The sequence below is a fragment of the Gallinula chloropus genome (genome assembly GCF_964237585.1).
Source record: "Gallinula chloropus genome assembly, chromosome: 18".
Classification (NCBI taxonomy): domain Eukaryota; kingdom Metazoa; phylum Chordata; class Aves; order Gruiformes; family Rallidae; genus Gallinula; species Gallinula chloropus.
Window position 1 is genome coordinate 4,121,476 of NC_140103.1, and position 21,718 is coordinate 4,143,193.

Below are 21,718 nucleotides of genomic sequence, written 5' to 3' on the forward strand. Positions count from 1 at the left end.
CTACATGTAAGCAACTCTGTGGCAGTTAAAGGGCAAAGGGGTGAAGAGACTGTACTTCACCACCACCTAGAGAAAGTTGATTCTGTTGAACTGGTACACGAATGCAAAATGCTTCTCTGTCCTCAAGCAACCTCTCTGCAGTCAGAATGGGGTTGGGGGTGTTAGGAGGCTCTTCAAAGTGCCTCAGAGTTGGGATGTGATGGAATTGTGCTGAGGAAGCACGGATAATTTAAGAGTTGGATCGTGCTCGTGAGTACCAAGCATGAGCTGTCAGACCTGCAAGGTGGGACGCTGCCAGGTTCTCCTAACACATATCTTGAGGAAATGGTGCTGATGTCTGTGGGCTGCATGGCTGAGTTGTTCCCATTTAATTTTTAATTTTCTTCCTTTTTTACCTCTACATATTAGTCTTTTAAACTGTGGTCTATTTCCAGGCTTCTTATTCTGGTTCTCTCTTCCCATTGTGAACCAGTTTTGGTTATTTATGTTTAATAAATGAGTATACAACCTGAAAAACAATGAGCTCAAGATTTGAGCTGCTTCAGCTCTGGGCTTTATGATTCCTCCTGCTCACTGCAGCATTTCTGATACTCTGGCCTTGGGGATGTATTAAACGGAGGAGCGTATGTCACCCACCCAGTGCCTGTGCTCCTGAATACCTGGTGGGTTTCTTTTCAAGCTTGGTAGCAAGAGCAGCACCCCATGTAAAGTTTGGTTCTGGATCTTTTCTGGTGTGTGGGGCTGCAGAAGGTCCCGGTATTTTCCTCCCTGGCCAGGAGGGGTCATTGCTGTTCTTTGCAATGATGTCGGCAGCAGCATTCTCCACATCTGCATGGACAGGAACAGCCCAGAAAGGCTAAAAAGCTTTAGCAGCCTTTCCATCTTTTAATTAGAAAAGTACCTCGGGTTTCCCCCCCGCCCCCCTATCCAATTGCTGTAGTTTAGCAGCTGTTTACCATCTTATTACCATATGGTAATAAGCACCATGCCAAGCTCAGACCTAAATTCTGTAACAAGACTTCAGTGAGGGCAGTGTTGGCAGTGCCTGCAAACCCATCAAGCACAGCTTTGCAAGCCAGCAGGTAACAAGAGATGAGAGTGACAAACTTGTGTGAGGAGGGAGAAACCTCCTGAGCAGTTTCAAAGTTGTCTAAGAAAGGGACTGTGTCAGCTGCCTTCTGCTGATGATTTACAGGGCTGAATCCCTGGTGGCTTTTCGGTCTTGACAAATGTTGAGGGCCACCAGTGCTCATCCCTCTGAAAAGCAGCTGGAGATGTGGTGTTTGGGGTCATGGTTCCCATATCCAGAAGCTTAAAGCATCACTGATCGGTCATGATCCACAATGACTTTTTCCCTGTGCCCAGCAGAGATGAGTGAGGAGTCTGACAGGGTCTGGGGGTGGCTCTGGCATCTTGGGTAAGTGGGGGAGCTGGGCTCCCTCTTTCTGCAGCAGGTCTGCACAGGAGTATGGGCAGGATACATAAAAAATGCCTTTGAAGTGGGAAGTGCTGGAGATGGAAAGGAGAACTCCAGCAAAAGCAGTGTCCTCTGGAATTCTTGAAATTGTGGGATTTTGCCAGGCAACTTCTAAGGAGGAAGGGTGAAAGGAAGAAACTATGGCTTCTCTGGTTTAAGAACAAGACCATAGTTGAAAGCAGAATGGGAAAAACCTAGAAAGTGGTTGTTTCTCTATGGAGGCATTGAAACAGCTTAGACCAGCCTGATTTCTATGGTCACCAGTGCCTGAGAGACTGTGTGGAGCCTGTCTGTGAACTAGCTGTAGCACCTGCCTGCACTGCTCACTTAATACGTGGCACAGATGTGCTTGAAAGCAGAGCTAGTGAATAGTTCCCTTCCTGGGGAGCGCTGCCTGAGAGCACAAAATCACTTGTCTGTAGAAAAAAATGCCCTGTTTCTTGGTGGGAGTGCTCGATTCATTTACTAACATGAAGAATGGCAACCCCTCCCTTTAGTCCCAGTAATAACCACTGTGATTTCAAATTTGTGCTAATGGCTTATTAATCCAATTACTGCTGCTTATTATGTTACTTCTGTATCATCCACATGCAGTTCTGCTCTTCAGTTGAGGTGAATGGTATAAATCCAAAGCTTTCAGCAGGCCCTAGAAGATAGAGAAACCCAACTGAGATTATAGGCAATCTTCAAACGGCTGTCTCGGGTTCCTGAGGGCTGCTAATTAATATGCTAAGGTTCATTATTTGCTAAAGAGGTTGAAGCTTTAAGATATTGTAATGAAGGAAACATCACTGCAGCTGTTGGGTGTAACAACCCTCACTTAATTGAAGGAAATCAGAAAAAGCATCCAAGTATTTTTTATTAAATGTATGGGATGCACGCGGGCCACCTACAAGGCTCAGTTGAAAGAAAGTCTATTTTTAAAAATTATTCTGCATTCACACAGTGTTTGTGTCTCCCCTAATCATTTCTGAACCCACTAGGCAACTTCAGGCTTGTTAATGTGAGACAATTATGTTCACAGGAACTGGCAGCAGGGTAGAGGACAGAAAACACAATACCCTTCGGGAAGGAAAAGAGGGCAGGTACCTTGCTGTGATATTTGGGAATGACCAGTTGGCCCATCTGCCTGTGTGTAGTTCCAGATTCACTGCAGTACTGCTTTGGGAAATGCTTTTGGAACAACTGCTGAGTGGAAAGAGTTTGGGGATTGGCAGAGACCTGCCCCACTTTGCTGCAGAGCATCAGAAGGAACAGCTGACTGTTGACCCCAATGATTCATTCACCTAGTCTGTTAGATAAAAAGTAAGTAGATATCTGCATAGATATCAGGTGAGGCAGGGAGAAGCAGATACACAGTCTGTGTTGTCCAGAACACAAGTCCTATTTGAAATTACCTTATTGTATTTTGGTCAAGGTGGTCTGAGTATCACGGACCTGTGGTAGTCAACTGGAGACTGGTAGGAAAGATTATTCAGGATGCTCTGATCAGACCCAGAAGGGGATAACATTTTCAGTAAAGGATGCTTGGTGATTTGTTTTGGTTTGTTTTTTTTAACAAATTTCTCTCAGGCTGCACAGCCTGTGCTGACAGACAGCTTTGTTTCCTCACTTTCACTCAATCCGTGGGGGCTGATCAGGGCGTTAGATCACTGCGGTGAGAAGCTGAGCTCCATTACCAAGATAAACTGGAGAGATGCTGCTGAGTTTGAGAGATGTGACCCTGGATCTTTCTCAGCATAACGTACCAGAATTCCCCTCTCCTGTGTGCAGCACGAACAGCCTCAGCATCTGCAATTTCAGTCGCTGATGGAGAAATGTAATGGAAATGGTTTGGAGTCGGTCTCCTGGCTAAGAATTAGTGATTTAGGAGCAGACTGGCACAGCAGAGGTGGGAGATCCCATAGGGCTGTATGAAGTGCTACATTTCAGCTGCTATTGTTGGAAGATGAAAAATACATGTCTGCCAGGGACCTTGAATATGGCGTAGGAAACAGGGAATGTGTTTGGATTTGTCACAAGGGAGGAGTCGGTATAAACAAGCCGCTCTGTGTCCAGATGGTTACCCTGAGCAGGAGGCTGCTGCTCAAAATTGCATTTGTGTGTTCTCCCGTTGTCGAGTGGGAGCAACCACAGACCTTTGACCAAAACACCCTGACCTCAAGCTGCTGCCACAACCCTCTTCTATTCCCAAGGTGAACGGACGAGAGACTCTCTTCAGCGTCACCCTCTGTGCTCTTTAGCTCAGGCAATGCTAGAGCTGCACGTCTACGGATGCCACAGAGCAGGCTGAAAAACCTGGGGGTTTAACTTCATCTTTGTACCAAATGGGGCATGAAAGTAGATCAATAAACTATTTTATTGTCATATTTGTTGGTCTCTATGGCTGATTTTGGTATCAAGTTCTGTGTATGTTCTGACAGCCTTAGTTGAGGAAGTGAAGCCCTTGGTGCAAGCAGGGTGACTGATCCCTGGTTGTGGAAAAGCCGATGGTTGTGCTCACAGCTGACCCACCAAGGATCTCTTCTTCCCTGTTCATCTCAGCAGGAAACCTGGAGTCCAGTGCTGGCCAGGGGCCTTGAGACCCGTGTGGGGGGGCTTCTAGCTGTGCTGAGGGCCAGCGACCTCTGTCAGATCTAGGGGAATACAGCTTGGGTGGCCCTTGCAAAGGGGTAAGGGATTTGACGGGAGCTGTCTGTGTCCTTGGCTAGCCAGTGATGTTGCACCAGCCATCTCTCCTCCACCTGTCCTTTCCACTGTCTTCCCTTTCATGCCACTCCACTCATGGCTCCCACTCAGTTTCCCTCATCTTCCCCTTCCTGCCCTCTCTATCTGCCTCATCTTCCCTTCAGACCCCTTCATGGCACCCCCGTTTCCCTCATAGCTTCAGCCTGGAGACGCCTTTGTGTCTCCCAGCCCCCCCATTCCCCTCACGGCTCCCCGAGCCCCCGCCTTCAACTCGATCCCTCATTCCCCTCAGAGGTTCTTCCCCCCTCTCCTCAGGGACTTCCCCTCATGGCTCACATCGTCCCGGCTGCCCTCACCACCCCATCCCCGCCCCACAAGTTCCCGTCATGGCGGCGGGCGCACCGCCCAGACTGGGCCCGGAGCGGGCAGCGGCCGGGCAGGAGGCGGGGGCGGCGGAGGAGGAGGGGCCGGAAGGGGATGTGACCGCCCGCCCCGCCGGCCGGGGGTGGGGCTGTGCCGCGCCGGGGGTTCCGGGATCTCCCTCGTCGCCTGCAGCCGCCCCCCGCCACTCTCGCTCCGCGACGCGGGTGCCCCCGGCGGCAGCCCCCGGGGTACCCCACTCGCCCTGCGGCCCGTCGTCCCCCTCCAACAGCCCGGCCTGGCGGGGCCCCCTCTGGACGTGCGGCCGCCCGGCCCTGCCGCCCCCCGCCCGGCCCCCTCCGCGCGTCCCGCTGCGGCCGGGCCGGCCTCGGCCCCGGTCCCGCTGCCCGCCCGGGCCTTGCCCGCCGCCGGCCTCCTCCACGGGGATGCGGCCTCCCCGGTCACCCCCGCTTGACCTCTTCTGGCTGCTGTGCAGGAACCGGCCTCCCGGAGCGCGTCCCCGGCCTCGCACCCCGTCCCTGGCACCCGGCTCCGTCTGAGGCGGGCAGCAGGCCGGGAGGGCGGCCACCTGTGCCGGCCCGGCGGCCCCAGCGCTGCTTCGACGCCACCATGACCCCCAGGCCCCGCCGGCCAGCTTCGCCTCCACCGGCGTGTGGGAGAGGTAGTGGCCGTGCGGGTGGCCCGAGGCTTGCGATGGAAGAAGGCGAGGCGTTGTGAGGCCGGACCTCCATAGCACCCCCCCATCCCGTTCCCTCACCCCAAGGAGCGTGTGGAGCCTGCCAGGCCGAGAGCCGCTTCTGCTTCACCTCGCAAGCTGACATGGTCTCAGCCTACTTGATCCTGCTCGACTTCGCCGATACTTGAAGCCAAATAACGTGGCTCTTTGGCCTGTGCTAACTCAATGCTATGCAAAAGAAAAGGAGGAGGAAAAAAAAAAGAAACCTTGGCACTGGTTGCAATGGGAATGGCTGTTTCCTGCCCTGGGTGAGCCTACATGTGGTTTATTGCTTGTGAGATGAACTAATTCTCCTTTACCTGGTGGAAGAAGCACTACCTATGGCAACCTGAGACTTTGATAACGCTTGGTCATTACTAAGCAGTTGGAACTTTTACTCATCTATTGGTTTTTTTGCATGAAGTCACCTGAGGAGCCTTGTTGCTGTCTTCAAAGGCACTGGAGGAATCTGCGCTTGTCTTAATTCTTCACCTGAAGTGACTTACCACGCAGCGAGGGCAACCGGTGCACCCACCTAAAATAACCCTCTTCAAAGCTCCTTCCCAACCTGGAAGATCAGGGATCACAGACTTCTTCGAAAACTTCTCGTCCTGGGAAAGGCTGCCCATATTTACTTTATGGGGCAGCAGCCTGGAAAAGTTCTTGGGGACCAAAGGAGGCCAAGTCTGCCCGCCCTGCACTTTATCAAAGGAGCAGGGAAGAAGGAGTCATCGAGGCATGGAGGCCCACACTGTAACGTCTTCGTGGAACATGGTAAGAGGTTTCTATTGGTGTGTCTTTTGGTTTAATTTTGATTTGCTGAGCTAGATGCAGTAGGGATATATTCAAGGGCATGGTGAAAATACATAGGCGTTGTACTTCATGGGAGTATTCTGGGTTTTCTCCTCTTCTGTGATTGTTTACTAAGAACAATAACGTGGGTCTGGTTGCTTGAAACCTGAGGAGAGGTCTATGGTACAGCTAAATGTGAAATACAAGGAAGTAAGTTTTCAGCTTTGTGCAAGTTTCTCATTTCTGCCTTAGCTATGGTCTTCTTTACAGGCTGGGAGAGTGTTAAATCCTTTTTGACTTGTCTGTGTCGTAGGTATAGACCAACCACAGCTGTTGGTGATGCTATGCTGTGGTCAGCAACAAGCAGTCTTTAATTATCTTTACAAAAAGGGGCTCTGCTACTTGGGGAGAGGGGGAAGACTTTGTAACGTTGTGGATTCTGCTGTTGGAAAAACTGGTCAGTGTAAACCAGTTTCTTGTTAATTTGCTTAGTGCATTTGCAGGTCTTCTGGTTTGTGGTTTCTCAAAGTTAAGATGTTAAGCCTTCACCTCATGCTGTGATGGATTTAAGTACTGGAGGCATGAAGTGGCCATGTGAGGGGTACAGCAGCCCTATCACTTGTTGGTCTTGTGCAAATTAAGGGTGTGTGTGTGTGAGAATCTCAGGAGAGAAGCCAGATGAGAAGCTCAGTAGGACACAGAGGTGGGTTTAGTGACCTTTTCAAATGTTGCTTTCTTTTTTCTTTAATAAAATGACCAAAGAAGTTGTAACCTGAAGGCATCTCTACAAAAGCAGGGTGCAGAAACACATTGTTTCACTGGAACTTTTTGGAGTAACCCATGCTTTTGCACAATGCTTTCTAAAATTCAAATGTATTTTGAGAAGACATGCTACTGGCTGCTATCTTTGGCTGGAGAATGGGATTTTGACAAATCTTCAGGAGTTTTGCCCTCTCAAGAAAGTTTGTCTGTGAACAAAACAAAACTGTATCCATAATCTCTGTATAACTAAAAATGGAAGTATTTGTTGTGTCTGAGAACACAGTCCAGTTAGTGGAATAAAATTGATTTGACTGTTTTAGCTGAGCTTTGCTTTCAAATTTCTTCTTGTTCTGTGTTTCTAGAAGGGCCCAAGAAGTCCTGTGCAGTGTTCAGCAAGGCAGAGATCCCGTGTATGTACTGAAATACTGTTCTGAGTTACATTGATGTTGGGTTTTTTTATTTCCCTTATAACTTTTGCGTGCTGAGGAAGTTGGATGTAATGAAGGGAAGGTTAGAGAACGTATTGGCTAACTTGGCCCTCTGGTGATAAACCCGTTGCTGGATTTTTCCAAACCATTCTTTCAGCCCTTGTGATAAACCTGCTCCTCCACCCCTGGTTTGGTTGCTGCTTTTACTACTTTGGACAGAGTTTCAAGGTCAGATACAGCAAAGGCTCTAACAGTAAGCAATACAGCACTGTAACTACCTTTGGTGTGTTGATGTACCAAAAGAGCCAGAAACGCTCCTTTTTGATCATCTAACAGGAATAAGCAGATGGTAACTTCTTGCTGGTGTGCCCTGAGGTCAGAAGATCCTAGTGCATTTGCAAAGAAAAACAGTGTCTGTAATGTCCACGTGCCATATGTCCACAAGAGACCTGACTGTCTTGATTCAGAAAAGAATAAACTTGAAAGGGGACATCAAGGCCAGGACATCTGTTAAGAGAACTGTAAAAGATCAGCCTCACTTTTCCACATGAGGAAAAGTTTCTTCCTTTGGGTGTATGGAATGGTTCTTCCAAGTACAGGCAGTAGAATGCTCTACCACTGTTGGTTGTTGTTCAGCTCTGTTTTGATTTTAGGCTGCTCCTATCCTGAAAAAAAACCCCTACTATCTTAAAATATCTGGAAAAATACAGAGGCAGCAAAGTTCATTTTAGAAATTTTCCTCCATTCTTAACTGATAATATGTCTCTGAAATGTAGAGTCAGACATACTTCATAATTACTGGGTAGTGTTTGATGCTTTTAGTCCTGTTCCGATACGGTGCCATAGGCAGTAGCTCATAAAAATAGATGGGTGTTCTTTTTCTGAGCTTAAATTTTAGCATGTTTGTCTTTCAGCACTTTCATTACAGCTGCTTCTACAAGCCAAACACCGTATCTGGTTTCTCTGTCACACTGTGGGAACTGGTTTGTCCCAGGAAAATCATGTTCCTTCTTTTCGTAACTAAGAAATGCTTAAGGAGAAATTCCAGGGTGGGCTGCTTAAAGGAAGCCCCTAGAGATGGTTGAACTCTTAAAGGTAGTTTTTTGAAGTTCTCTTATATTAAAACCTGTGGCAAAACACAAAAATGCAGGGTTGGTAGTAGCATGACTCTCCTGCCATGCTTATGTCTTTGTAAAGCTGTTTTATGATCCTGTTTCAGAGGGACCACAACCTGCTAAATTCTACTGAGGCTCCCTCAGCAGACCCTTGGCAGTGATTTTCAGTGCTGAAGGTTGCTTTGGTGGTATTGAGTCTTCACTGAAAGCATTAGTGAAGATGATCAGATATCAGCAGGGTAAGGCAATGTAACTTTGATTTCTCAACTGTTGTGCTCTCCATAGCAATCAAAGCAATGCATTGAGAGGCTTCTGAAAAGCAAGGGGGCAACTGGCCAGAAATCAGCTCTGCTGGTGGTCAAATGTTCTGGGAGAATAATGCAGAAAGGCTCTAAATTTTCTCATGAGTTGGTAATTGAGCAGTGAATTAAGGGGGGAAAAATAATCTATCATCAGGTTTTGGACTTCTTTCTTTGTCATGCTGTCTTCACTAAGGGCGTTGTAAAACATGACAAAGAAAGAAGTTTTATAACACCCTTAGTTCGTGCTGGAGTAGTTACCTTGGGCAGCAGAGTAGTAGTCCCTGATGGGATTTCACAGACTTCATCTTGATGCAGATTACTCCATCACTTAGATTTGCAAGCTTGACATTGAGAGAAAATGTAGAGGCAGTGGTTTGTCCTCCTCTCTGCTGTTCTCAACTGAGAAATGAGTCTGTAGTCATAGCTTTTTGGGAACATCCAACAGAGAAGCTGTGATCAGTAGGCAGTTAATGGGACAGACTTTGTAAATGCAGATTAAGTTTGTACACTAGTGTGCCTTGTACCTTCCCAGAACCTTAATGTCAGCAAAACTCCAACTTCTGAAAAGAATGAAATGATGATGTGCTAAGGTGTATTACCCCAGGGCTCAGCTCTGATCCTGGAGTTGGCAGTAGTCAACTGCAGGGATTGGCAAACACCACACCTTCTCCAGCTGTCTTGGATAGGTGTTGTGGTGCTGAGTGATGAGCAGATGCCCTGAAGCATCTCAGTAGAACTGTATCTCCCAGCAAGAGCAGCACCTGAAGGCTTAAAAAATGAATTATAATCATTAGACCTGTGATGCTGAGGTGATGAGATGTAGGATAACTGGTTAGTGAGGTGGTGGGTTTGGTCCACAGCTCTGAATTCTAGTTACTGCACAACTGCCAGTCATGATGCTGCTCAGTCAGCAACAGGACGGTGTCCTGAGGGGTGTTTCCACTTGTACAAACTCAAAATGTTTGGTTTTAGGTGTACTTTTTGCTGTGTATGTTGTGATAGCGACTGGGGGGGTGGGAATCATCTTACCATGGACATGTTGGTGGGAGCTTGAGTGTGATATTTTTTAAAAAATGTGTTTAACAGCAGGAAATTGTGGTAAATAATAGCTTGAAATACAGGTCTTCCAAATGAAGACACACAATTTTTAGGACATTCTGCAAAGTAATATAAATACAGCTAACTGTAAGGTAGTAGAAAGAAAAGGAACTTTCATTTTTAATTTATATTACACCTTTATGCTGCCAGGCAGTGATAGTTCTTCAGCTTTGAGCTTTATTTCAAGTATCTTTAGAATATACTGGGTAAAGTACTTACACAGGAGTGTTCTTTTCATATTCTCTCACAGTGATAAAATGTGGTCTTTCTAATAGCTTCTCTTCCAGCAGATAAGTGATAGGGAGCTGAATTGAGTTGTTTACCTTACTGGAAATTGATGCCTTTTTTTTTATACCTATAGTGCTGAATATAACTGGAGTCTGTCTACTTACAGCCTCTTCTGTATTGGATCTTCTAAGAAGGGTGCTGAAAGTTGTAGTGCTTTAATTAGGAAGTAGATATGCAAAATAGATCGTAGCATAAGCTTGGCAAAGCTGCCAGTTGGAGATGTGACCTATGAAACTCACTATTAGAAGGGGGGAAAAAAAGCAGCATCTTTGCCTATATTGTTAATTAAACATTGATTTTTAAGTGCCTTCAGGTTTAATAATCTAACTTATTTTGTTAAATTTTATGTTTCAACTGCTTTGATTGTCAAAATGAGTAAATCACTTTGCAGTTGGTTGTTCCCTCCAGACTTAGTGACTGACCAGCACATATGGCTACATACCACAACATCTACTGTTACAGTTACATCAGTGTTTATTATTTGTATGAAATATTGATCATTTTCATGCTATGTAGGAAAATGCATAATTCTGAGAGGTGTTATTTATTATTTTGTGGTGAGTAAAATGTTATTAACAACTGTAAGGCTTTGGAATATACTTGTGTCAGCTGGGTGCTCCGGAGCAGGTTGTGATCAAGCAGTAATATATGACTTCATACTCCTTATCTGTTATCCTACAGGTGAGCTTAATACATCTTCTTTATATGCAATATGCATTTATTAGATAGTCAATTGCCCTTACATGGAAATGATTTAAATGAGATTCCTTCCATACTAGAACTCTGTTTCTTTAAAGCCATGTAGTTACAAGCCCCACATTTATCTCTTCCCATTGTTCCTTAGGGCATTTTTATACTTGGTCTCTGCTTCACCAACTGCAAAACCTGAGACTTGAAAGAAACTGCTTTGCTGGTCCTGATTTTGCTTTGGAGCATTCACCTGCACTTGTATCGTTAGCATCAGCCTAATAGGAGTCTGTTACTCAGAGCCTGCCTTCAGTGCCTCAGGTCTGCGTTCTAAACTGACAAAACTTTCTTCATTGTTAGGTTGGAGATTTGGCAGCTCCCAAACTTTAATTTCCATCTCTATTAGGAGAGACTTATCCCCAGCTTTTGAGATCACTGCTTATGTATCCAACTCTGATGTGATTCAGCATTAGCCTGGTTAATGCTGACATCTGCCTCACACCAACTGCAGAGTTGTTTACTGCCTCTCACTACATCCCTTTTCATCATACAAAGCTCTCACTATATATTTTTTCCTGCTCCAATTATCAAATACCAGTAGGTTTCACTAAGCAGCTCTTCCACAAAACCTGATCTAGGGTTGGAGTTTGTTAGGAAGGAGATCTAAGGCATGCTAAACTGTTTTTCAGCACGCTGAGGTGGAAGATGATGATGATGGGGAAAAGGCTAATCCTTTTCCTGGGCAAAAGCAGTTCTGTTTTGTGTGCTGACTAATCTTTGATAACTTGCCATGTTTAAGTAGTTCATCTCCTTCATGACAAATAGGTAGTGATTGCTCACATGCCAGACTTTCATTAACAGATTGTGCTGGTTCTGCATTCTTATTTACAGATTTTAATAGGGATGGCTACATGAGAAGATCAGGCCAGGGGAGGCAAGAGAAAGCTGCAGGGTATTAGAATAGAAATCATTGCTTGTAAGTGATCATCTCTTTCAGTACATGTCAACATTTACCAACAAGCTCACAGTATTTTAAATTGAAGAGTTTAAATCTTAAGCTTGAAAGTGGGGACTCGGTACAGCCCCCTCACTGAGAGCTGGGAATCCTGAGTTTCATTCCTGGTGCTCTGTGGCATGTGGCAGATCATGAGGGTGCAGAAAGGTGAAAATGGCCTGGGAAAGTCTTGTCCTACCCAGCAGTCTTCTATCATTTCAGGTGTACTGTGCCATTCCTTTGAGAAGTCCCCTTATAAGAAGGTTGGTTGTGACTGTTACTGTAGGGATGTGCAGAGCAGTTACAGCAGAATGGAGAGGGGCTCTTGTTGCTTTGCTTTTGTTGGCTGTCTTATCAGCCAGCTCTTACCTTGCTCTATGCTGACTGAAGATCAATCTAAACAACCTGTGGAGGTTATTAATCTGCTCAACAGAGTGCCTGTTTTCTCAGGAATCTTGGACAAAAAGGAGAATGAACATCTAGACAACATTAGTGAGTAAAGCCATCTAAGGCAATACCTTTTCTAGGTTCTCAACTTTGTTTATCCAGTTCTGCACTTGGACATTACACGTATGTTTTTGTGAAAGGGCTGAAGTTGAACCACCCTAGTAGTAAATTTTGATAGATATTTACCTAGAAGTTGTGGATTATGCTCAGGGGAACTGTGTCCTGAATATCAGCTTGCTTTAGTTTTTCCCTACTCTCTGAAGATAGGCCTGAAGTCAGAGCTGGGTTTTTTCTTTTCCAGCATTTCTACCTTGTTGTTACCTGTTGTGAAAAGTCTGACCTTGTTCTTCTGCGGGGTGATCGCTGCTAATTCAGAGACACAAGCGAGATCATCATTCTTTCATGAGTGAGGAGACCGCCTGATTTATGTTGTGTCATCTCTGCGCTCTGTTTTTACCTAATGAATAGAATTTCACAACAGATTATTAATCATTAAGACTCTGGTTTCGTTGTGTGTGTTAAAGAATCAATATTGCTAGACGTTGCCTGCCTGGAGAAGCCTCTTTACCCATTAGTGCTGCTTTTCTAAGGCATTTTGGGGCATTTATCTTTTAGACTGACTTCAGTTTCCTGCCTTACTCCTACCATATCAGCTGAGTACTCCTCGTATGCCATTCCAGGGCCTGAGTTGTGTCCAGTCTTGCCTCTGTGGAGACTCATCCTTTGACGTGCCATCTGATCAGTAACAAAGCCTTTCTGGTCCAGTCTCTCCTTCAAACTCATAAAATAGTAATATACTGAACTTCATTTTTGCTGGGAATAATGTGTGAGGAAGATGATGTGGAATTACATATTCTGCTGCCTGTTAAATGCCTGGGATTTGGGATGGCAAAGCTTGCTCAAGTGCAGGGTTGCCCCCTTCCCTGACCTGCTGTTTGTTCACTGTCCAATGTCCATTGCCCTTGGAGTACTGAGCGACCTGGGCACATTCCCTGTGTATGTTCCCTGTGTTCCCCGTCACGCTGATGCAGTGTAGGAGGAGATTTCACTTACTCCATTTCCAGAATCTACCAACACAAACATGCAAAATCCACCAGGTTGTTGCAGCAAACCCAATGATCTGATCCCTGCCTGGTGTAACTGATGGTGTGTTTGGGGCCCTTTTTTTGGGTGTATGTTCCTGACATAAATATTGTTGTTTTTCCAGAGTTTGGATGTGTGAGATAAGGATGTAGAAACTTTAAATAGGAAATTTTTGGGGCGTTCAGGAAGTGTTTGCTGTTTTTTTGTTCAAGTTGCCACTTTTTAGGTGCTGTCTCAGTGAAAGGAACTGCTAAAGGGCTGTTCCTGAGTTCTCATTTTTCTTGGTCTTTGGTATGACCACAGCGGGTTATCAACAGGACCAGTACACACTGAACTCAACTGGTTTCACTGGGATTTTTGTGATACCTTTATGATAAAACGTTGAGGAAATCCAACTGTCATTTGGTGCACTGGCCGCCAGGTGTCTTCTCTGAATCTTTTTAAGAACTTGCTCCGGTTAAAACAAACCCCCTGCAGTTAAGAAGTGTCTTGGAAATGAGCAAAAGCTAATGGCAAGAACCAGGGTCAGAAGTGACAACTGTGAATTTCAGAAATAGCGGCTGTCAAGGCTTTTTAGTTACTGTTAGAGCCTATAATCTCTCTGAGCTGATGAAAAAGAGGTTGGTAGGTAATGTTTGCTTTTGCTGTTAATGGGAAAATCTTGCTCCCTCCCCTCCTCAAGCTCAGTTTCAGCCCATTCTTCATTTTTTTAAAACAGCTGAAATAGTTTTCAGTGCTGTGTTCCTTTTCATTTGTAGCAGTCTTTGCATTTGATCTCCTTCCCCTGCCTCTTTCATTATGCCACACTTACTTCTTAAAATTGTATACATATTTATATTGTTTTTTAAATAAAATTTTGTGGTCCCCTCAGTATAGAAACAGATTCTGTAAATCCTCTTGTAGCCTCGTGTCCAGCATTTCTAAACAAACAAGCTTTTCCTGGTGAAGGATGCTCAGGGAATAACTGAAAACAATATTCAGCTTCCTACAGCTATTTACACAGTTGGTGTTGCTTGAATGTCAGAATTGCTATCACAAAGCTAATTGTGGAGTTAAACTTTTATGAAGTCATAACAATACTAACAAAGGCAAAGCTGTAATCCAGTAATACTCTATTTTAGTCAAATCTCTTTTGGGTGGGAGAATTTTATAATAATGATGTAGTGCATCTAGCAAAATAGTTTAAGCTATAAATATGTATGCTTGAATGGGTTTTTATTATTTTTATTAGCTCTAAGTTTTTTCTCTTCACATCTTCTGTAAGTCTGACAGCACATAATGCTCGTCTAAAAGGTACGTTCTTGTTGAGCCAGAATTACTGGAAGAGCTGTTAGAGCAATTGTTGTCTGGCTACACCTCATGTTTGCAAATAATTAGGAAAGCTCAAATGAAAAATTTTGAATGAATGCCAAGCTGTTATTACTTCTTAAATATATTTAACTTGATGGGTAAGAAGATGCATTTTAAATTCTCTGCAATTATACCCTTCTTTTAAGACTGTTGGTGGATTTCACCAAATGTGTATGCTATATTCACTTTTTTCCTCCCCAAACATGCAGCTATTTAGTACAAAATAGCCATCCTTTACTGGAAATTAACTGGAGGGAAGATGAAGCTCTTCCTATCATTTGATACTGTTGATGTTCACGTAGAAGCTGCAATTGTCTGTTATGACTAAATAGGGCCTCCCACACAGGGGTTTGGATGTCAAGGTGCTATCATGTTTCAGGTATTAAGTAGTAATTACTGTTAGGATGTGATCACATAAGACAGTGTAAGTGTTGCTCAACCCTTCACATTCCATGTCATTGGGGTGGGGGGGAGGAATCTTTTGGAGAAATCAGACCTCACTGCAAGAATTACTGGTGCTTTTTACCTTGTTATTTTTTTGATAGAGAGTGGGCACACGGCGAGGCTTCGCCTGACAAGTACATCACCAGATGCACTGTGTGGTTTGTGGTTGTTGCTCAGCCCAGTGTGCAGACATATTCTAGGGATTCATTCTGGAGCTGCTGCAACGAAGGGTCTGGAGAGGACCAGATCCCAAAGGCAGTTACTGGGTAGCAGAATGCACAGTGCTCGTAACGCCTCTTGAGTAGGTAGGTGATATTCTCAGCCAAGCAAAAGGATGAATTAGAATACTAAAGGTTGGATTTTTGGAGGTAAATACTAGTTTTTAAATGCTAATATAATAATTTTGATTACTGCAGTTTTGCCTCTGTGAAGCAAAGGTACTGCATGATGTTTCATTGAAGACCTGCCACAACACTGATAAGGAGACCTCTGCTGCAAACCTCACTGAGCAGTAGCACAGCTTTGTAATATGGGTAAAACCACAGGATTTGAAGACTAGAAAATGAAAATAGTGATCAGGGCTGCACTTAGTATTAGGTACAGATTTGAAGGACCTTCAAATGTTACCATGGAATATTTGCATTCCACTCACTAAAGTAGCTAGCATAAATCCAGTGAGGTTTTTGTTCTAATTTGGTCCTTAGCTTACTGTTCCCCAGTAAAGCTCACGTTCCAGTGCATCGCCCAGGTTCACATCACTTAGTCCTGCACAACTACAAACCATTAAAAACCATCAAGGTGAAAGGCAGCCACCAGTCAAGCAGATGCCTTCCAGCTAAGTTGTCTCCCTCATCTGCAACACTTCCAATTTAGGAAGTGGTGGGCTTCAGCTGAACTTCAGAACCTGATGACCTAGAGCCCCTGGTATGAGCTACGTTTCATGGCCACCAGATAGTCCTGAATCACCCAGTCTTGAGGGTGCCTCATCCCCTGGGCTCCGTGAGTCACAGCAGTGAGCTGTCTGCCCATTGATAAAGGGTGGATGTTGTGGCTGAAATGGGGAGCTTGTTGGTGAGCTGCACTTGAAATAACTGTGCTGTATGGTATCTCAGGTGCTTGCTGGGGCTTGAGTATTTTGGCCGTTCCACCTTTACATTAGTTTAAATAGCTCCGTGGATGTCACTGTTTTTAAATCCCAGAATCAGAAGGACGGCAACTCTTCTGTGGTTATGAGGCTTTCATCTGTTGAAGTTGTATTTCAGAAAGTTGATGTGCTGCTTGTGAAATGCTCCCCTAAGGCAAATCAAGCCCTTTGGGGAGGGAGACTGAGGGCTGGAGCGAATCAGACAGGCATTTTATGTTTCAATTATTAATACAGTACTCTTTACGATTCTCAAATTGGAATTGCTAGCAGCTGAATTTTAAAAATGTACTACTTCTGAAAATTTTAGAAGTAAAACTAACCCCATGCAAGTAAAGGTGCTCTTTCCTACCTCAGAGACCTCTTTACTACAGTCTTACACAATCACACTTGGATTTGAGTTCCCTTTATCCTTGCTGCTGTGTGCACTGCGGTTGTAACCATAGCTGGCTGGTGTGGAGGTCCCTGTTTAAAGCTTAAGGAGGGAAGGTTTAGATAAGATATTAGGGGGAAGTTCTTTCCAGAGAGAGTGGTGAGGGGCTGGAACAGGCTGCCCAGAGAGGGGGTGGGTGCCCCATCCCTGGGGGTGCCCTAGGCCAGGTTGGATGGGGCCCTGGGCAACCTTGTGTAGCTCCAGGCCTGGAGGTTGGTGTCCCTGCCTGTGGCAGGGGGTTGGAGCTCTGTGATCCTTGGGGTCTCTTCCAACCCAGACCAGTCTGTGATTCTATGCTTTGTTCAGCATGCATAAGGGATGAGTCCAGGAGAGCTTTGCAGCTTCCTTGGGAGGGAAAAGTCTTACTTAAGGGGATGTGCATTAAAAGGTAATGGTAGGGTGCATCCCTGCTTTGTAAAAATATTCTGATTTATTTAAAATGGACACAAGAATGCTGTACAACTAAGAAATATTATCACACTAATGTTGAATACAAAGCTGAGCAAATGGATTTCTTTAGACTGCAACAAATTGGAGGAGAATGGGGTGGGTGCTTTCCCTTGCTTCTCTCTCCCCACCAAAAAGTGAAGCCCCACCGGAGCTGGGGACTTGGGTGCTGGCAGCTGCCTGTACTCTCCCATCTCCTCACCCCATGCAGCGCCTCTGACTACAAATCACCCGTCCTGACTCTTGACTTCGTAGGCGAACGCATCGATCGGAGCATCCTGAGTCTGCTGCTCTGGGGAGGGAATTGCTTTTAGCCGGGGATCATACCTGGAGCCTTCTATGAAGGGTTTGGCTGAGGAGCTGACCTCACCGGAGGTTGGCCTTGGAGTGTGTGTGTGTGTGTGTGTGTGGGGGGGGGGGGTGTTTTATGAGAAGTAAAAGCAGATAAGATGGACAGGGGGAGGAGGATGAGGGAATGTGCAGGGCTTCTCCAGGGCTGCGCTGCCGCTTCCTGCTGCGGGGGCGGTTATGAGCCAGCCTGGATGACAGAGCTCCTGTTATTTTGCAATGCAGCGTACCGCAGAGAAACCGCGACAAGGATCTTCGGTCCTACTTTCCCTTATGCCACCTACACTTTTCCTCCCACATTTGGCTCTTGCAAACACTAGAAACGCAAACTCTGGCTACCAAACCCAAACCAAATCAAAATGGAAAGAAGAAGAAGAAGAAGAAGGAAAAAATAAAATAAAGCCTTTTGCACACAGCTTTTTCTTGCTGCTTGGCATCAGCTTGTGTTATGTTTGAAAGAATAATTGAGAGAATGGGTTTTTTTTTTTTTCAATCATTTTCCCCTCAGTGCGAGGATTGTCCTTGGATAAGCAAAATGTCTATTTTCATGCTGGGTAATTGAGGTTTGTGTAGGTAGTGATTGCATGGATGCGCCGGTGCTGAGACAAATGAAATGCTGTATTCTCCCTTGTAGCAAGGGAACAGCAGCGCACTTTGCAGGTAGTTAACAAGTACCTGCTTGGTTTGTTCACAAGTCAGAAAACCAGATCCTTTGTCTTTATGCTCTTTATCATCATAAAGCTGCAACTTCTTGCTCTATAAGCCCATGTAAATAAGTAATAAGACTTCTTCATAGGAGTGGAAGTGGGTTAAGAAAAGGGTGGAAGTGCCTGAAGGAACTCGGGGTGGGATAATTGGTTTGCTGGTTCAAATTAGAAGCCCTGTTTTTTTTCCACAGGTAATAGTGCTGATACACAGGATGCTGTGCACGTTCACTTTGCTTTGATTTTTCATTGGAGTTAAGGGAAGATTAAACTCTTCTGTACCATTCTCCAGTAGACACCTATCCAGCAGCCACCTGTCCTAGGTGAATTTGTGTAGTGTATCACCTGACATTTCACACTTGGCTTGTAGCTGCTCAACTATTGCCTTCCAGGGTGCTAAAGCTGATTTTTGGGGGTTGTGGTTTAGTTTGGGTTTTGGGTTTTTTTTGTTTCTTTGCTTGTTCTTTGTGGTGTTGTGTTGGTGGGTTTTTTTTTATTGTTGTTGGGTTTTTTTAATCTCTACCAAACTGTTGCTTTTTCTTTTTTGGAGAAAGAACTGTCCTTCAAATTGGATGCTCTTGCAGGTTGGCTGATTTGTATTCTGTGGGACGATGAAAATCCTGCTGTTGAGCTGAAGAAACTGAAATCCTTGTTTAGAAAAGAAAATCATAATTTTTCTTACTGCCTGCTAGAAAAGCTGTTGGCCTGTGCTTGCAGGTGACCTGCCAAGGATTTAAAAAAGAAAAAACATGGATTTTATCCTCTTTTTTCTGGTTTTAAGATGGTCAAAGCTGGCATGAAAAATGGTGGTTTTTCTGAGAGGGCCTTTGTGCCCTAAGCAGCAGAAAAGAGCAAACCTAATCTTGTTTTTCTTCTTGGGTCACCTTTTAAGCTCCTGGATATATTAGTTTGCTATTGAAAATAGTATTTATTTCTTTCTGCATCCTTTATGTAAAGGGAAATAGATGCCTTGACCGCTCAATTTGCTGTTTTGAGGCCGTCTTTCAACAGCTCTGTGTAGTTGTCCCTTCTGGGAAGGTGGTGCTTGGAGACTGGCAGGTCCGTTTTGGGGTGCGGTGGTGGCACTCAAGTAGGTGGATGTGTAGATGTCCCCACTCTCCTCTTTCCCCACAGCCCTGCAGCTCTTGAGCTATTAGTCTAATCACAGAAGTGTTGCAGTCTCAGCTTGCAGCTTCTTTAATTAGACAAGTTCATTGAAGTTGTGAATAGTCTGATTTTAGTCAATCCTCTTGGCAGTCTCTAACGTGCACAGTATTACCTCCAGCTGGAAACAAATCAGACCTGTTCTTGGGACACTTATTTTTCACCTTTTTTGATGAGACTGGTCAAAGTTTTTACCCAAACTCACGTGTATGAGGATCACACTGTCTGAGCAGTGGACAGGACAGTTTTGTGTTACAATAAAAAGCTTTTTTTTGAAAACCTGTTTATTTTCCTCTTAGATCACAATTACATGGGATGGGGCTTTGATTTCCACTCAGTTCTCACCAGCTGTTCAGGCTTCATACCTGGAGCTTGCTGGGAGGCTGGTGATGTGATGGCAGTGCTTTGGTACGGGACAGGCACTCGCAACTTCCAGTTCAGACACCTCCTGTCTCATTCAGCCTGCTGCTTTTTATTTATTTTAACAAACAGTAGCAGAAATTGAAGAAACAATGCACAGGTTTCACCTCTGGGTAATTTCCCTTCTTCCATCAGCCCTGACCGAAACAGCGATGGGGAAGAAGAAAGATAATTGTAGCAAAATGTTATGTGTCTCCTTCATACTGTAAACCCTGTACTTTAGGAAAGATTGTATTGCTGGACTCAATAGTCCAGAAACATTGTCCTTCCATATTTTTTTTCCACATTGTCCCTTTCCTGCAAATAATACTTTCATAAGATGCTGTCTGAATTAATGCCTTTTTCTTAAAAAAAAAAAATAGAAACCAGTTGTCCTTCTAGTGTAGTGAAGTAATCCTTCCAGCTGAACCAGAGTTCATCATTCAGCACCCATGTTCAAAGGCAACATCTTAAGGATTACAGAGGGCTGAAAGCCTGGAGAAGGCCATTTGCTCTTGCAATCCTTCAGGCTTTAGAGATTTTGGTTCATAGCACTTGATATTATTATTTTTTTTTTCTTTACCCCATGTCTAGGGACATTTTATCATCCTCCTCTTTCCCGTTCCAAGCAATTACCATTTATTTTATCTTCAAGCAGCAGCCTGTGGCAATAAATTTTAGGAAATTCCTCCCCGCCCTTTATTAAGCCCTACATAATAGCTTCCGCTACTCACTCATACATTCATTAAGAAGAATTAAATGAGTGCTGGCGGCCATTAGCAGAGCGTTTAATAACCTCTCCAAGGGAAGGTGCAGCAGATTGGAATAAATGAACAGGAGCAACAACAAATGAAATAACTTCCTAGAATATGCTCAACTAATTTGTTCTTAAAAAAAAATCGACTTATTTACATGGATGTGGCACTTTAAAAGGTGCTGGTGTGAGACCCTTGCCAGAAGAGTCCTTGGGTCAGAAGATCTGTGGGCAGTGATGCTGAGCACGTGGCTGTGGTGCCTGCTGATGGGTTGTGGGCTTTTTAAGGAGAGAAAGGGCGTTTTTGGTATGTCCTGCCTGCTGCTGAGGCTGTCAGCGAGGCTGATGGCTGCACTTGGGGAGCGCAGCGAGGACATGTGTCGTGTAGGAACTGGGCCATAACTAATAGCTCATCTCATCCCGTATCAGCCACGCAGCAGTTCTTGGATGCTAGTGATGGCTGATCCCTGCCAGGCTGGGTTACACCAACAACTGAGACCTGTTAACAGTGAGCAAATTACCCTCTCCTCCATCGGTGCCTAACTTGGGCTTTAAAGAAGATTTGCTCTCAGCTGACATTTGGTGCATGAGGGATCAGAGCCTAAATCCCCCTAAAGTGGCTTTTTCTGAAATAAAGATAATTTAGCAGGTATTATTGCAAGCAAATGGCTTTGGTGATCTCAACTGGTAAAAGCACCAGGGCTACTGATAGGTCTGGAGCTGCATGTTACAGGATGCAGGGCAGCTGGAGAGTTTTGCCACTAGCTTGAGTCCTTTCCACTATTTACAGTATCGTACTGTCCACGTGTGCAGTCTGATCCATGTGGACGAAGGGAAGATGCTGGGATTCGTGTGGATTGAAGTGCTCTGTTAGTAGTTGTGGGGATGCTTAGCTGGATACGTGCTTCCTCTGGTCTTGGTGGAAAATAAACGGAGTTGAAGATGACAGCAGCTGCTGTTTCGCTGGTTTACTCCTGTGTGTAAATTGTGGTAGCCTGGCACACTGACTTAAAACAAACACTGGTCACACGTTGGACAGCCGGTGTCACAGTAAGTGTATCTCAGCCTTGCTCAGGAGCCTTCAGTGCTCGAGCTCCTAATGCTGCCATGTTGGCTTAGCATGCTTCAGGGCTCTGGACTGTTACTTGAAAAATAGAAAAAAGAAATAAATTAAAAATGCAAAGACTTCACAGCAGTAGTTTTTCTGGGTAGTGTTTCATAACAAATGCTGGCAACCTTAATTTCATTTTACTGTTACCTGTTTTAGAGGTAAAAAT

General features: G+C 44.8%; 1 protein-coding gene across 1 annotated transcript in view; it reads left to right on the forward strand.

Moving 5' to 3' along the window:
* Positions 1 to 5,899: 5,899 nt before the first annotated feature.
* ABL1 (ABL proto-oncogene 1, non-receptor tyrosine kinase) overlaps positions 5,900 to 21,718 on the forward strand; it is a gene marked incomplete at its 5' end in the record, with an annotated part of 78,476 nt that continues 62,657 nt past the window's right edge. The window contains one exon of the mRNA XM_084272595.1: positions 5,900 to 6,035. Within this exon, the coding sequence (XP_084128721.1) occupies positions 5,900 to 6,035 (136 nt within the window). The remainder of the gene's footprint in view (positions 6,036 to 21,718) is intronic.